At 44.6% G+C, this 17,715-nt stretch overlaps 1 protein-coding gene across 1 annotated transcript in view; it reads right to left on the reverse strand.

The window, feature by feature from the left end:
* Positions 1–17,715, reverse strand: part of c19h12orf56 (chromosome 19 C12orf56 homolog) — a 78,912-nt gene that overhangs the window by 47,878 nt on the left and 13,319 nt on the right. Inside the window, exons 2-3 of the mRNA XM_060839236.1 lie at positions 12,387–12,564; positions 5,152–5,233 (exon numbers count right to left, since the gene is read on the reverse strand). Coding sequence (XP_060695219.1) covers positions 5,152–5,233; positions 12,387–12,564 — 260 coding nt within the window. The remainder of the gene's footprint in view (positions 1–5,151; positions 5,234–12,386; positions 12,565–17,715) is intronic.

Here is a 17,715-nt window from a genome sequence, read left to right on the forward strand (position 1 = left end):
TTACAAGGATGTTGCCAGGGTTGGAGGATTTGAGCTATAGGGAGAGGTTGAATAGGTTGGGGCTGTTTTCCCTGGAGTGTCGGAGGCTGAGGGGTTATCTTATAGAGGTTTATAAAATTATGAGGGGCGTGGAAAGGGTAAATCAACGAAGTCTCTTCCCTGGGGTCAGGGAGTCCAGAACTAGAGGGCATAGGTTTAGGGTGAGAGGGGAAAGATATAAAAGAGATCTAAGGGGCAACATTTGCACGCACAGGGTGGTACGTGTATGGAATGAGTTGCCAGAGGTAATGGTGGAGGCTGGTACAATTGCAACATTTAAAAGGCATTTGGCTGGGCATATGATTCGGCAGGGTTTGGAGGGATATGGGCCGGGTGGTGGCAGGTGGGACTAGATTGGGTTGGGTTATCTGGTCAGCATGGACGAATTGGCCCAATGGGTCTATTTCCATGCTGTACATCTCTCTGACTGAAGAACAGGTCCACCCAAAAAAAGAGAAGAGGTAAAGAAAAACCTGAGACACACAAAACATAAAACGGTGATCTACTTCAGAGTTCTTGAACCCCTCCCCACACATACTTCTAACTTTGTTGCCAATGCAGTCCCCATCTCCATGGCAAAACTGTGGACGTAAATAATGGTCAATCAGTATTCAGAGTGAAGCTACATTAAAGCTTGCAGACAAATCGAGTCAGTCCTCTCCTTTCATTGACACACAGGGCATGATTGAACAGAATCTAGCAAAAGAGAAACCTGCACTATTACTTTAATAGACATTTCATAATTTTGTTTTAAAATCATGGCCGCTTTTGTTATTTTTTATTTTCATAATATTAAATGGCAAACACGTGAAGTATCTTGTACCTTTGACTGTAATAAAATGAATGACCACCCTGGGACCATGCATTTGATAGTGAGCACTGCATGATAACCAGAACGTTGTCACAAAGCTTCATCACCCACAGATGTTTACACCCAGCACAGAACAGATTATTGTGAATCTTTGTGTGTTATCACGTGAAGGATTATTTCTTTAAGGATCAGTGGAGCTTCCTGAGGGGCTAAGTCTGCTCGGCAAACAACAGTCTCCATAGTGACGAGGAGAAATGAGAAAAAAACGTAGCCTGGACATGTGCAGCTTGACATTATGAGTTGGGAACAGAACACAAATGAAGTTCACACATCCCAGGATAGAAAGTACCAAAGGGTAAGTGTCGTGATATCCCTGCTATAGCAACAGTTGTCATCAGACAGAGCTGCCTGTTGGAGATAAGAGTTTTCACCATAATATCTCCACAGGATCATGACCAAAGCTGCAAATGTATTCCACAATGAATAGTATGACGTGAACCACCCATAATAGCAATCCGCATTTATTTAACATTAGTGTAAAACACAAAACAAAGATTCTTTGACAGAATATATTATGACTTCTTTAAAGGAAGCCAAAGTGCTGGCTGGAAAATAAATGGTGCCACAGCTTCTCCAATAAGCTCAGCATTCCTCATAACCTTCTTATCCCTGGGAGTAGGAGCACCTCTGGTTCAGTTTAGCATTTGATTTGATTTATTATTGTTGCATGTACCGAGATACAATGGGAAGTGTTGCATTGTGTGCTAACCAGACCAATCGTACCTTACTTAAGTACATCATGGTAATAGAACTGAATGCAGAATATAGTGTTACAGGTACAGGGAAGGTGCAGAGAAAAATCAGCTCTAATATATGAGAGGTCCATTTATAAGTCTGATAATAGCAGGGAAGAAGCTGTTCTTAAATCTGTTGGTACATGTTTTCAAACTTTTATACCCTCTGCCTGACAGAAGAGAGTGTAACCGGGGTGGAAGGGTTCTTGATTATGTTGGCTGCTTTCCTGAGGCAGAGGGAAGTGTAAACAGAGTCAATGGCGGGAACGCTGGTTTATGTGATGGTCAGGGCTGCCTTCACAACTCTCTGCAATTTCTTCTAGTCTTGGGCAGAGCAGTTGCCAGACCAAGCTGTGAGGCAGGATGCTTTCTATGGTGCATCTATAAAAATTGGTCCGAGCCATTGTGGACATGCTGAATTTCCTTAGACTTCTGAGGAAGTAGAGGTGTTGGAATGCTATCTTGACTGAAGCATTGATGTTGATGGACCAGGACAGATTGTTGGTGATCATCATTCCCAGGAAGGTGAAGCTGTTGACCATCTCCACCTCAGCCCCATTGATACAGACAGGGGCGAGTCCTCCACTCCACTTCCTGAAGTGGGTGACCAGCTCTTTCATTTTGCTGACATTGAGGGAGGGATTGTTGTGTTTACACCATACCAATAAGCTGTCTATCTCGTTCCTGTACTCGGTCTCGTTGTTGTTTAAGATCTGACTCACTACACTGTATCATCAGCAGACTTGTTAAATGGGAGTTGGAGCTGAATTTGGCCACACGGTCGTGAGTGTATAAGGAGTATAGTGAGGGGCTGAGTACGCAGCGTTGCAGGGCACTGGTGTTGAGGATTAAGGTGGAGGAGATGTTGTAGTCTATCCTTACTGATTGTAGTCTGTGGGTCAGAAAGTCAAGGATTCAGTTGCAGAGCGCAGAGCAGAGTCCTAGGTCTCGGAGTTTGGAGGTGAGTTTGGTACTTTGGTACTTCCAGGTACCTCAGGATCCAGCCAGGGTTTCCACATTAAGATATTCTGAAAATGTTCTTGAGATCAAAGTAATATCAAGCCAGGTTAAGGCAGTCAGGTGGAAGGGGAACAGCAGGACAGGACTCTGAACAAGGCATGTTATTATCTCGCAATGTCTGGAAGATTGCCAGTGTCCAGATGGAACTAGGGAGCAATTGATAGTTTATTGAGGGCATTTGAGTGAGAACTTGATGGGGTGTATATGGGGAACAAGTATCAGTGCAGTTAGAGTTGGTGATGTGACAGAGTTGGTGCTGTGACAGAGTTGGCGATGTGACAGAGTTGGCGATGTGACAGAGTTGGTGATGTGATAGAGTTGATGGATGAGTTGGCCCAAAGGTTCTGTCTCCGTGTTGTACATCTCTATGACTCTGTGTCAGAAAGTTGGAAAAAACTCTGTCTGGAAAAGCCTGCACTCTCTGAGTAATAATCATTTCGCCTATGGTTTTGATAAAGCAGACTGTCCCCTGTAAACCCACGTGCCTTCCAATTCGGCCAAACTCTGTTCTTGGAACAACAGTGTACACACATGCAAGAGGGAAACATAAAGACTCTGAAGTTGGTGTAACAAAGCTGTTGCTAGGATTAGATCAGAATGGAAAGGTTAGACTCATCAGGAAAGATGTAAAAGAGAAGGCTTTGGGGCTATGTAATAAAACATTTCTAAGATTCTGAAAGGATTTTGATCAGGGTAGATGTCGGGAAGGTGACTTTAATTTCTGTTTCTGGATGGGGTGAATAACTGAAATGTGTGGTTATAATTAATCCAACCGGAGTTCTGGAGTAAATTCTTCATCCAGAGAGGGGGTAGATGTGGAAATCACCACTAATATGTTTAGTTATGATGAACAACATCAATATATCTGAGAAAATATACAAATACAAGAGGGCAAAAGGAACAAAGGATTATTAATTGGAGAAGATGAGTGTTGGTAGAAAAGGCTCACATGGGAGTATAAGTATTTGGCTCACATCTGTTTGGGTGACCAGCCTTTCTCAGTGCTGTACATATTTTGCAATATGCAAATTAATGTTCCCTGAGAGGCCAGAATAATGCTGCAGCAAATTGTACAAACGAAGCTGCTCAGCTCGGGTATCTGGATTTAGTTTTACTTCAGTGTTGCTGCAGTATTAAGTACATTGTAACCCATGTCCCCTTCACTGTCAAACATATTGCATGCTGTTTCTCTGGACTCAACTTAGCATTGCTGACATCCCGCTCCCAAACTTCCTGCGACAGCACCAGGAGAGTCCAGACCTGTCTGTGACTAGAATGCAATCTATTGACATTAGGAGACATACTCCTGCTAACGGACACTCCTTGTTTCTGTGAGACAAAGTGAAGGGCTGACCGTGAGAAGTCTTGAGTCCAAGTAAAGAATGTAGGCTGTACATTCCAGAACTTGGTGGATCGTATTAAACAGCATATCCCTTTGGCTGCTTGCAACTATAAAGGGACTGACTATACCACACCAGCCTGAGCATGCAAAGCTCACAACATGCCGTCCAACATTAGGTGAGATTCTGTAATTGGACTGCACTTGCTGGCTAATCCTGACTCTGCGAGGAATTATGCTTACAACCAATTTAGGATGGTCAGCAGTGTACACACTGGAAGCTACATTATGGATAATATAAAGGGCTCTAGTCTTTGCAGACAGGAAGAACATGTACACTCATTGTGCCTGTTACTACTCAACAAAATAGGTTACAGCCAGTCTCTGGTTCATTTCTCACACTAACGCCCTGATCAGTCCACCTGGTTTAAAATTTAAACAAACCTTGGCAGTTAACTGTCAATCAGTATTAATGGATGCCTTTGCCATGGCAATACCTCTATGATCTGGGTCCACTTGCTAACCAATCAGCCCTCTCCCCTCAAGCTCTATAAATGTTAGTTCCTCCCTGGAGTTTGTGTTCTTGAAAAGTGTCCTGATGAGAGCAAGATGTAAAGCTATAGCATTGAATGTCATTTTTTTAGCAATACTCAAATGTAAAATTGTAAGGGACTGAACAATAGTTAGAAGGCAGCATGGCCCTTTCAACAGTTCTGAATTTAATCGCACTAAAACCAATGTGACACCGAAGGCACACTCTTCCAAAAGCAACAAGGCCTGGGCTCAAGTCCCACCAGTTTTGGACCTATCTGAACAGGTTGTTGAAAAACATTTAATAAATATTAGTCTCAGTGACAGTAGCCATGACAAAAATCATCGATTGTTGTTAAACTCCATCTGGCTCATTAATGTTCTCCAGGGAAGGAAATCTGCCATCCTCACCTGGTCTGGCCTACACATGACTCTAGACCCACAGCAATGTGGTTGACTCTTAAATGTTCCCTGAAATGGTTCATCAAGCCAATGAGTTCAAGAGCAGTGAGAGTTGGATATTAAATACTGGCTCAGCCAGCAATACCCACATCCCATGAAAGAAAGCAATTCTTTAATCAGCATTAGAAATGATTTGGTGATATAACGTTTCCTACCTGAGAGAGAACTGATTCAGAGCACGGCCCTGCTTTGATTTCGATATGCTGCTGCCCTCCTGGATGTTGCTACTAACCACAGCTAAAAATAAACAATTGTTTTTGAATCTGAGAAAAGGAAGACACTGTTTAAAAAATAAATTAACACTTGAATCAAACAATAACACATAGAAGCTCATGCCCCACTCTGTGGAAATTGATTTGGGCAGCACAGTGGCTCAGTGGTTAGCACTGCTGCCTCACAGTGCTAGGGACCCGGGTTCAATCCCAGTCTCGGGCAACTATCTGTGTGGAATTAGCATATTCTCCCCATGTCTGCGTGGGTCCCCTCTAGGTGCTCCAGTTCCCGCCCACAGTTCAAAAATGTGCAGATTAAGTGGACTGGCCATGTTAAATAGCCCATAGTGTGCAGGCTAGGTGGGTTAACCATAGTAAGTGTGGGGTTACATGAATAGAGTGGGAGGGAAGTCTGGTTGGGATGCTCTTTGGAGGGTCAGTGTAGACTAGATGGACTGACTGGCCTCTTCCCACACTATAGAGATTCTACAACCAAAGTTTTTGCCTGGGATTGGCAGGATTTTAGCCTGATTGCTTTTCTTGCAGACTCACTGCGGACTGGTAACCGATTGCAACCCAGAAAACAACTTAGACGGCCTGTTCCCAGGTGGTTTATCCACCACCACCGCCCCTGTGGCTACAAGACCAGGCTGATCCCAAAACCGAGTGTCATTCCATCGCAGCAAAGACCAGAAAAAATGCTGCCGTGCCAGAAACTGATCAAAAATAATGGCTTTAGATCTGACAAACCTTCCAACTGCTTGTGTGTGTGACTCAATGTACGGTGTGTGTGACAGAGTGAATCATGGAATTACTACAGCTCAGAAGGAGGCCATTTAACCCATCATGTCTGGCTGGCCCTCATAACGAGCAGGTCACGTGCCCCCACCCCCCCACCAATCCCTGTCCTTTCCTCCCCTTCCTGTGCTTCATCTGTTTCAAAAATGTCAAAACAATTGCAGCACAGGAGGCCATTCTGCCCATCATGTTATGCTGACTGAGAAACGAACCAGAGTCAAGACTAGAGTGGTGCTGGAAAAGCACAGCAGGTCAGGCAGCATCCGAGGAGCAGGAGAGTCGACGTTTCGGGCTTTTGCCATTCTAACCTTGACTCTGATCTCCAGCATCTGCAGTACCCACTTCTGCATGAGAAATGAACCAGCCAGCCTCCAGCTCTTGCTCTGTATCCCTGAAGGTGACGGGACTTCAGGCCTTCTTCAAATTTCCATCTCCATCAAATATGCAAGATCTTTCTTTCTCCCCCTCCCCCCCTCACCCCATCCTTCCCATCACCCCCATTCTGTGTCAGCAGCCATCCCATAGACAGCACAATAGGTCACACCTAGCTTCCGATAAGATAGTGAAGTCTTCCAGTTCCCTCTGGGGAGGGAGGGGGGAGGGTGAGGTGCGAGTTGCCATGGCTACATGCACATTGTCACCTGGAGCTAGGGATAGTGATGAATGAGAATTCTCTTCCCTACGCTGTGTGACTAACTAGCTACCACACCCACTCTGTCACAGGTTGACAGAACCTCAGTTTAACATCTCTTCAAGATAGTAGCCCCCACTGTGCAGCTAACATGCACTGGGATTAGCTTCTTCCTAGTCACCAGACAGTGTGGATTGGGTGATGGGGGAGCAGCGGAAGCTGGGAGATGTGAGCAGACTCCTGGTGTCCAAACTGTCCAGGGTTTTTTGTTCATCTGTTCATTTGTAGGACATGAGAAAGCTCACCGGAAATCCCTATGACCACTTTAAAGCTACTCGCTGTACCACAGTTCATTTGTAAAAACAATAAATAAGCCAGTATTTTTTACAGCAAAGATTTTAAGGAAGTGCAATTTTTAAGTTTATTCTTGGAATTCGGGTGTTGCTGGCTGGACCAGCATTTATTAACCATCCCTAGTTGCCCCTTGAGAAAGTGGTGGTGAGCTGCCTTCTTGAGCCACTGCTGTAGACTGACCCACAATGCTGTTAGGGAGGGAATTCCAGGATTTTGACCCAGTGACACTAGAGGAATGGCAATATATTTCCAAAACAGGAAGGCAAGTGGCTTGGAGGGGAACTTGTAAGGTGATAAAGGTCATGGCACCCTGCCATTGGTACATATCAGAACAATCTGCAGGATCACTCAACCACTTGGCTGCATTATAGACTCACTTTCATTGGCCATCCAGTCCGAGAAAAGGTCTTGAATCTGGAGCATCTGGTTCAGAGGCAGGGACACTACCCACTGCCCCACAAAACCTGCTCTCGTTCACTATATACATCCTCAAAATAAAATTAACCACATGGCAAACACAAACACTACATGTAAATAAAACTATAGAACATAGAACATAGTAGTACAGGCCTTTCGGCCCTCGATGTTGCGCCGACCCATCTAAACTACACTATTCCACGTACGTCCATATACTTGTCCAATGACGACTTAAATGTACTTAAAGTTGGCGAATCTACTACCGTTGCAGACAAAGCATTCCATACCCTCACTACTCTCTGAGTAAAGAAACTACCTCTGACATCTGTCCTATATCTATCACCCCTCAATTTAAAGCTATGCCCCCTCGTGCTCGCCGTCACCATACTTGGAAAAAGGCTCTCCCTGTCCACCCTATCTAACCCTCTGATTATCTTATATGTCTCTATTAAGTCACCTCTCAACCTTCTTCTCTCCAACGAAAACAGCCTCAAGTCCCTCAGCCTTTCCTCATAAGACCTTCCCTCCATACCAGGCAACATCCTAGTAAATCTCCTCTGCATCCTTTCCAAAGCTTCCACATCCTTCTTATAATGCGGTGACCAGAACTGTACACACTACTCCAAGTGAGGCCACACCAGAGTTTTAAAGCTGCAGCATAACCTTATGGTTCCAGAACTCGATCCCTTTATTAATAAAAGCTAAAACACTGTAGCCTTCTTAACAATCCTGTCAACCTGGGTGGCAACTTTTAAGGATCTGTGCACCTGAACACTGAGATCTCTCTGCTTGTCTACGCTACCAAGAATCTTACCATTAGCCCAATACTTTGCATTCTGATTACTCCAACCAAAGTGAATCACCTCACACTTGTCCGCATTAAACTCCATTTGCCACCTCTCAGCCCAGCTCTGCAGCTTATCTATGTCTCTCTGTAACCTACAACATCCTTCGTCACTATCCACAACTCCACCGACCTTAGTGTCGTCTGCAAATTTACTTACCCACCCTTCTACGTCCTCATCCAGGTCGTTTGTAAAAATGACAAATAGCAGTGGACCCAACACTGACCCTTGTGGTACACCACTAGTAACTGGACTCCAGAATGAACATTTCCCATCAACCACCACCCTCTGTCTTCTTTCAGTAAGCCAATTACTGATCCAAACTGCTATATCTCCCACAGTCCCATTCCTACGCATTTTGTACAATAGCCTACTGTGGGGAACCTTACTGAATGCCTTGCTAAAATCCATATACACCACATCAACCGGTTTACTCTCATCCACCTGTTTGGTCACCTTCTCAAAGAACACAATAAGGTTTGAGGCACGACCTACCCTTCACAAAATGATGCTGACTATCCCTAATCAAATTATTCTCTTCTAGATGATTATAAATCCTATCTCTTATAACCTTTTCCAACACTTTGCCAACAACTGAAGTAAGGCTCACTGGTCTATAATTACCAGGGTTGTCTCTACTCCCCTTCTTGAACAGGGGAACCACATTTGCTATCCTCCAGTCTTCTGGCACTATTCCTGTAGACAATGACAATTTAAAGATCAATGCCTAAGGCTCGGCAATCTCCTCCCTGGCTTCCCAGAGGATCCTAGGATAAATCCCATCCGGCCCAGGGGACTTATCTATTTTCACACTCTGTAGGATTTCTAACACCTCTTCCTTGTGAACCTCAATCACACCTAGTCTAGTAGCCTGTATCTCAGTACTCTCGACAACATTGTCGTTTCTAGAGTGAATACTGTCGAAACATATTCAATTAGTGCTTCCCCTATCTCCTCTGACTCCACACACAATTTCCCACTACTATCTTTGATTGGCCCTAATCTTACTCTCGCCATTCTTTTATTCCTTAAATACCTATAGAAAGCCTTAGGGTTTACCCTGATCCTATCCGCCAACAACTTCTCATGTCTCCTCCTGGCTCTTCTGAGCTCTCTCTTTAGGTCTTTCCTGGCTACCTTGTAACCCTCAAGCACCCTAACTGAGCCTTCACATCTCATCCTAACATAAGCCTTCTTCTTCCTCTTGACCAGAGATTCCACTTCCTTCATAAACCACAGCTCCCGGGCTCTACAGCTTCCTCCCTGCCTGACAGGTACATACTTATCCAGGACACACAGGAGCTTTTCCTTGAATAAGCTCCACATTTCTAATGTGCCCATCCCCTGCAGTTTCCTTCCCCATCCTATGCTTCCTAAATCTTGCCTAATCGCATCATAATTGCTTTTCCCCCAGCTGTAACTCTTGCCCAGTGATATACACCTATCCCTTTCTATCACTAAAGTAAACATAACAGAATTGTGATCGCTATCACCAAAGTGCTCACCTACTTCCAAGTCTAACACCTGGCCGGGCTCATTACCCAGTACCAAATCTAATGTGGCTTCGCCCCTTGTTGGTCTGTCTACATACTGTGTCAGGAAGCTCTCCTGCACACACTGGACAAAAACTGACCCATCTATAGTACTCGTACTATAGTGTTCCCAGTCAATATTTGGAAAGTTGAAGTCCCCCATGACAACTACCCTGTCTCCCTCACTCCTATCGAGAATCATCTTTGCTATCCTTTCCTCCAAATCTCTGGAACTATTCGGAGGCCTATAGAAAACTCCCAACAGGGTGACCTCTCCTTTCCTGTTTCTAACCTCAGCCCATACTACCTCAGTTGACAAATGCCCAAACATCCTTTCTGCAACTGTAATGCTGTCCTTGACCAACAATGCCACACCTCCCCCTCTTTTAACATCTTCTCTGTTCTTACTGAAACATCTAAATCCTGGAACCTGCAACAACCATTCCTGTCCCTGCTCTATCCATGTCTCTGAAATGGCCACAACATCGAAGTTCCAGGTACCAATTCATGCTGCAAGTTCACCCACTTTATTCCGGATGCTCCTGGAGTTAAAGTAGAAACACTACAAACCAACTTCTTGTTTGCTGGTGTCATCTTGCGTCCTTGAAACTTGATTTCAGACCTCCCTACTCTCAACCTTTTCTATACTCGATCTACAGTTTTGGTTCCCATCCCCCTCCTGGATTAGTTTAAACCCACCCCAATAGCCTTAGCAAATTTCTCCCCCAGGATATTGGTACCCCTCTGCTTCAGATGAAGACCATCCTGCTTGTAGAGGTCCCACAAAGAGCCCCAATTATCCAAGAATCCAAAACCCTCCCTCCTGCACCATCCCTGTAGCCACATGTTCAACTCCTCTCTCTCCATATTCCTTGCCTCACTAGCATGTGGCACGGGCAACAAACCAGAGACAACAACTCTGTTTGTCCTAGCTGTAAGCTTCCATCCTAGTTCCCTGAATTTCTGCCTTAAATCCCCATCCCTCTTCCTACCTATGTCAATGTGGACCACGACTTGGGACTGCTCCCCTCCCTCTTAAGGATCCCCAAAGCACGATCAGAGATATTACGAACCCTGGAGCCTGGGAGGCAACACACCAACCGTAAGTCTCTCTCATCCCCACAGAACCTCCTATCTGTCCCCCTAACTATGGAGTCCCTAATGAAATGCTAAAACAATCACATTGACCTTTGGCCTGAATTTCCCTCAACCTTCTACATCTCAAACACTGCAATGTAACAACCTCTTGCACCTGCACAAGTCACTCACCATCCTGACTTGGAAATATATCACTGTCCTTCACTGTCACTGGGTCAAAATCTTGGAATTCCCTCCCTAATGGCACTTAGGCTCAATCTATAGCATGTGGACTCCAGCAGTTCAAGAAGGCAGCTCACCACCACCTTCTCAAGGGCGACTAGGGATGGGCAGTAAATGCTGGCCCAGCCAACGATGCCCACATCCCATGAACAAAAGCCCTGGACAGTTTGAACATCAGGAATCTGCTCCTATCTCCCACCCACTGCTGCTCTCCCACTCCTCCATTCGCTCTGCCACTGTAAGGCTCAGTAGATGGCACTTACTCCTGAGTCGGAGGCTGAAACCTAATTCCAGAGACTTTGAAGATGCCAATCCCAATGCACCTTAGCTGCAGGTTGGGATCTGCTATGTCAAAGAGTTGTGAAACTGAGGCCCTAACCACCCGTGTCAGAGTGAATGGTGCTATTTCAAGATGAGCTGAAGATCAGAGAGAGGGAGGGTGTATAGAGGTAGAGAGAGAATGGAGGTAGAGGGAAGGAAAGAGCGAGTGAGAAAATGTATAGAGAGAGAGAGTGTGTAGGATATACAGAGAGAGAGAGAGAGATAGAGTGTGTAGGGGTATACAGAGAGAGAGAAAGAGAGTGTGTGTAGGGGTATACAGAGAGAGAGAAAGAGAGAGTGTGTAGGGGTATACAGAGAGAGAGTGTGTGTAGGATATACAGAGAGAGAGAGAGATAGAGTGTGTAGGGGTATACAGAGAGAGAGAGAGAGAGTGTGTGTAGGGGTATACAGAGAGAGTGTGTGTAGGGGTATACAGAGAGAGAGAGAGAGTGTAGGGGTATACAGAGAGAGAGAGAGAGAGATAGAGTGTGTAGGGGTATACAGAGAGAGAGAGAGAGTGTGTGTAGGGGTATACAGAGAGAGAGAAAGAGAGAGTGTGTAGGGGTATACAGAGAGAGAGTGTGTAGGGGTATACAGAGAGAGAGAAAGAGAGAGTGTGTAGGGGTATACAGAGAGAGAGAGAGAGAGAGAGTTGGGGAGAACACTGACACAGATAAAAAGGATGCCAAAGTGAATGAAGGAAAATATAGAGGGAAAGGAGAGCGAGAGATACATAAAGAGAAATGATATGTATATTCAGAGAGGAGACAAACAGACAAATGTGGCAGCATAAAAGATCAGTTTAAAAATGTAATTTTAACAAACCCTTATTCCTACAGTACATAATATCAAGTCCACTGTGCTCAATGTTAGTATCTAAACTATTCCTATTCAACTAGTAACAGAGGATTCATGGGGCTGGAATCAGGTCAATATCCATTTGTTTCAGAGTATACACACCTTCTTCCTGGCTCAAGGCACCAAACTTCCTTCTGCCACTAATGACAGCAGGTAAATACTTATTGCCTCTAACTTGGACTTTGTGGCCTTTCTTCTCTGCCCGGGAGATGGAAACGATGCGGATGTGTTGTGCAGACTCCCGATCCTGGCCGCTCAGAAAATCTGGATAATCGTCTACCTGTGGGTAAGGGTTATCAGTGAGAAAGTCTCCTGTGCTGATCCACTGTGGTGTTCGTAGGCAGCAAACTTATTTTCAATTCTTTGGTAAAATAAGAACGCATCTTCAACACTTCTTTTAAAATCTGACCTATTAATTACGAAGGTAAGGAGAAATGGATGTCTAAGCAGATAAAACAATGAAGAGAAGGGTATGTGCATTCAGAGACAAAGGGGAGAAGAAGGGTCATGTGGACCGATGTGGTCTGTTTCTGTGTGAGACAAAGGAACGTGCAAACAAGGAACAGGAATAGACCATTCTGCCCCTCGAGTCTCCTCCACCAATCAACAAGATCATGGCTAATCGATTTACTTCATAATCCTGCCTCCTCCTCAGTGTCTTAAAGGGGTGTCCCCTTTATTTTAAAACAATTCCCTGTAATTCCACGTAAAGTTCTGAAAACACTCGAAAAATGCAGAGAGAGAGAGAGAAGCGAATATTGCAGATACAAACTCCTTTGTCACAACTATTACAAGATTTGCATTTATGTAGAACATTTTACAACTTCAGAATATCCCAGAATGCTTCACTGGCAATTAAGTACTTACTTAAGCAGTCACATTAGAAATGCAGTGAGCCAATGTGACCCCTTGAAGCTATGAAACACAACCATGACATAATGGCCAGAGAAGTGGTCCTTGTGATGTTGGGTGAGGAATAAATATTGGCCAGGAACTCTTCTACTTTTCTTCAAAATAGAGCTACAAGATGATTTGCTGAGAGGTGAGGATGATGTATCAGCAGAAAGAAGGTGACTCCTGCAGCACAGCACTCCCACAACACACACTGGAATGAGAGGGTGGACACTGTACCCAGGTCTCAGGAATGGACTGAATTCACAATCCTCTCACTGACGCGGGCCGATTGCTAGGAACTGTAGCTCTTTAAAAGCAGACAGTGATGAGATTTCCTGGTTTCCCTCCCAAATCCCGCTCTCTTGTAACACCTCCTCCCTTGTTCCAAGTTAGTGAGAGGAGTCAAACAGTCCGTTATGGAATAAAACGTGGCACGGTGGCTCAGTGGTTAGCATTGCTGCCTCACAGCGCCAGGGACTCAGGTTCGATTCCAGCCTTGGGCGACTGTCTGTGTGGAGTTTGCATGTTCTTCCCGTGTCTGTGTGGGTTTCCTCCCGAAGTCCAAAGATGTGCAGGTCAGATGGATTGGCCATGCTAAATTGTCCATAGTGTGCAGGATAGGTGGGTTAGCCATTGGGAATGCAGGATTACAGGGGGGGGGGGGGGGGGGGCGGGGGACAGTGGGATGGATCTCGGAGGGTTGGTGTGGATCTGATGGGCCAAATGGCCTGATTCTGCACTGAGGGGATTCTATAAGTTGAAACAAAAAACACGTTCTGAAAATTCAGACTCCAGCGTGTTCCAGAATGTACCTTTGGAACGTGGAATAAACCTATTAGCTCAAACATATTTATCAACTTCTTCCACCTTGCAGTGGTGGAAAATACACATGCAGTGAGTGGCCCAGCGTTCCAATTCTTCTCAGCTGTAGTTGGGGACACGCACCTTGGGGAAGACTGGGAGGAAGACAATGGGACATGGAGCCAACAAACCCACTCTAAAACATCAAGAGCCATGATTTAGACCGGTGAACATCTCTGTCCTAATGTCTCACTCGGCTCCACCCAAGATGATAATTCAAACCTTTCTCCAATGTCGCTTCTCAGTTGGTTGACCATTTAGATCTGTCACCCATAAGAATTGTGAGCTCACTAATACCAGTCCTGGAGAGAAAACCAGCCTCCTGATAGCAATGCCCATTAAGGAATGCTGTAATTGCAAAATACTTCATTTAAATTAAAGCCTAACATCATCAATTAAAATGTTGCTGAATGCTAAGTAAATTAAAGAGGTATGAAATTATTATTGAACAGAGGAGCTTGGATGGAAGGCACAATTATCAAATATTTAAATCTGTCTGATAAAATTATGAAGTGGAGTGTCACAAGGATCGGTGCTGGGCCCTCTACTTTTTGTCCTTTACATAAATGATTTGGATGCCAGCATAAGAGGTACAGTTAGTAAGTTTGCAGATGACACCATAATTGGAGGTGTAGTGGATAGCGAAGAGGGTTACCTCAGATTACAACAGGATCTGGACCAGATGGGCCAATGGGCTGAAAAGTGGCAGATGATTCAGATAAATGCGAGGTGCTGTGTTTTGGGAAAGTAAATCTTATCAGGACTTATACACTTAATGGTAAGGTGCTAGGGAGTGTTGCTGAACAAAGTGACCTTGGAGTGCATGTTCATAGCTCCGTGAAAGTGGGGTTGCAGGTAGATAGGATAGTGAAGAAGGTATTTGGTATGCTTTCCTTTATTGGTCAGAGTATTGAGTACAGGAGTTGGGAGGTCATGTTGCGGATGTACAGGACATTGGTTAGGCCACTGTTGGAATAATGTGTGTAATTCTGTTCTCCTTCCTATGGAAAAGATGTTGTGAAACTTGAAAGGGTTCAGAAAAGACTTACAAGGATGTTGCCAGTGTTGGAGGATTTGAGCTATAAGGAGAGGCTGAACAGGCTGGGGCTGTTTTCCCTGGAGCATCGGAAGCTGAGGGGTGACCTTATAGAGGTTTACAAAATTATGAGGGGCATGGATAGGGTAAATAGGCAAAGTCTTTTCACTGGGGTTGGGGAGTCCAGAATTAGAGGGTGTAGGTTTAAAGTAAGAGGGAAAAATATAAAAGAGACCTAAGGGGCAACCTTTTCACCCAGAGGGTGGTAAGTGTGTGGAATGTACTGCCAGAGGAAGTGGTGGAGGCTGGGACAATTGCAATATTTAAAAGGCATTTGGATGGGTATATGAATAGAAAGGGTTTGGAGGGATATGGTCCGGGTGCTGGCAGGTGGGACTAGATTGGGTTGGGATATCTTTTCGGCATGGACGGGTTGGACCGAAGCGTGTGCTTCCATGCTGTACATCTCTATGACTCTAAGTCAGCCAGCTGTTCTAGAGTAGAGCAGAGTGATAACTGCAAATTCTTAATTGTTACTATTGCGATGAGTTAATATTTCAAGGTAATGCCCCTTCCTGAGAACTGGTAAAAGTTAAAGACATAGTTCATCCACCAACTTCCACTCTCACCCCAACTCAACCCCTCAATTTCCCACGTTGGCTTAAAAGCTGCTACCTCTCTAACCTTTTCCAGTTCTGACAAAATGTCATTAACCTGAAATGTTAACTTTGTCTTTCTTTCGCCACAGAGACTGCCAGACCTGCTGAGTGTCTTCAGTCTGTTTCTGCTTTTGAATGTTGAATGGGATTGAGGTTTGAGTTCACGTCTCCTTAACCAGAATAGATTAAAGCAGATGAAGCCCAATTGTCTGCCCCATATTGATATCAAAGCACGTTTTCAGAGTATTTAAAACCTACTCTGCTTTCAAAAACATGAACATCTTTTCTTTCATGTAGTCGATCTAAGAACGGCTGAATTTCAAATGATAAGTGAGAGGAATACAACAAAGGACATTTATAAATATTATTCATGGAATAAACTAAAGTGATGGCCAATTTTATTCAATTTTCTGAACTTGCTACGTGCATATGTTAGTATAATAGGTCTTGGTGATTTTAGTAACTTCACACAGCATCGTGGGTATGATCACAACCTGGTTACTGGATTGGGCATCAGAAAGTATTCATATTCCATAGAGTAGTTAAATTTGTTCGATCACCAACTTCAGCTGCTTGATCAATGACTTGCCCACCATCCCAAGGTCAGAGGAGCAGATGTTTCCCTTTGATTGCACCATGCTCAGCACAATTCACAACTCCTCAGATACTGAAGCAGTCCATGTCTAAACGCAATAAGACCCAAACAACATCCAGACTTGGCCTGACAAGTGGCAAGTAATGTTTGTGCCTCACGAAAGCCAAACGACGACCATCTCAAACAGTTAGATTTTCTCCCATCTGCCTTTGAGGTGCGATGGCCTTACCATTGCTGAATCCTCCACAATCAAGATCTTGAACATTGCCATGGACCAGAAACTTAAGCAGATCATCCATATAAATACTGCAGCCATAAGGTCATGTTAGAGGCTGGGAATTCTGTGATGAGTAACTCACCTCCTGATTCCCGAACCTCTGTGGGTCAAGTCCGGAGTGTGACGGAATACTCCCCACTCACCTGGATGGGTGCAGCTTCAACAACACTCCAGGAGCTTGATACCATCCAGGGCAGCCCAACTGACTGGCATCACATCTAACATCTTCAGCATTCAGTCCTTCCACCACCATTGCACAAGGGCACCAGTACAAGAAGACAAAAGCAGAAGATGCATTGGAATACCATTGTTTAAGAAAGGTGGTAAGGAAAAGCCAGGGAACTATAGACCGGTGAGCCTGACATTGGTGGAGGGCATGTTGTTGGAGGGAATCCTGAGGGACAGGATGTACAAGTATTTGGAAATACTTGTAAAGTATTTGGAAAGGCGAGGAGTGATTAGGGATAGTCAGCATGGCTTTGTGTGTGGGAAATCATATCCCACAAACTTGATTGAGTATTTTGAAGAAGTAACTAAGCGGATTGATAAGGGCAGAGCGAGGGACGTGATCTATGTGGACTTCAGTAAGGCATTCAACAAGGTTCCCCATGGGAGACTGGTCAGCAAGGTTAGATCTCATGGAATACAGGGAGAACTAGCCATTTGGATACAGAACTGGCTCAAAGGTAGAAGACAGAGGGTGGTGGTGGAGGGTTGTTTTTCAGACTGGAGGCCTGTGACCAGTGGAGTGCCACAAGGATCGGTGCTGGGTCCACTACTTCTCATCATTTATATAAATGATTTGGATGTGAGCATAAGAGGTACAGTTAGTAAGTTTGCAGTTAACACCAAAATTAGAGGTGTAGTGGACAGCAAAGAAGATTACCTCAGATTACAATGGGATCTTGATCAGATGGGCCAATGGGCTAAGGAGTGGCAGATGGAGTTTAATTTCGATAAATGTGAGGTGCTCCATTTTGGAAAAGCGAGTGAGAGCAGGACACACTTCATGGTAAGGTCTTGGGAAAATTGCTGAACAAAGAGACCTTGGAGTGCAGGTTCATAGTTCCTTGAAAGTGGAGTTGCATGTAGATAGGATAGTGAAGAAG

Source organism: Hemiscyllium ocellatum, chromosome 19 (genome assembly GCF_020745735.1).
Source record: "Hemiscyllium ocellatum isolate sHemOce1 chromosome 19, sHemOce1.pat.X.cur, whole genome shotgun sequence".
Taxonomy (NCBI): domain Eukaryota; kingdom Metazoa; phylum Chordata; class Chondrichthyes; order Orectolobiformes; family Hemiscylliidae; genus Hemiscyllium; species Hemiscyllium ocellatum.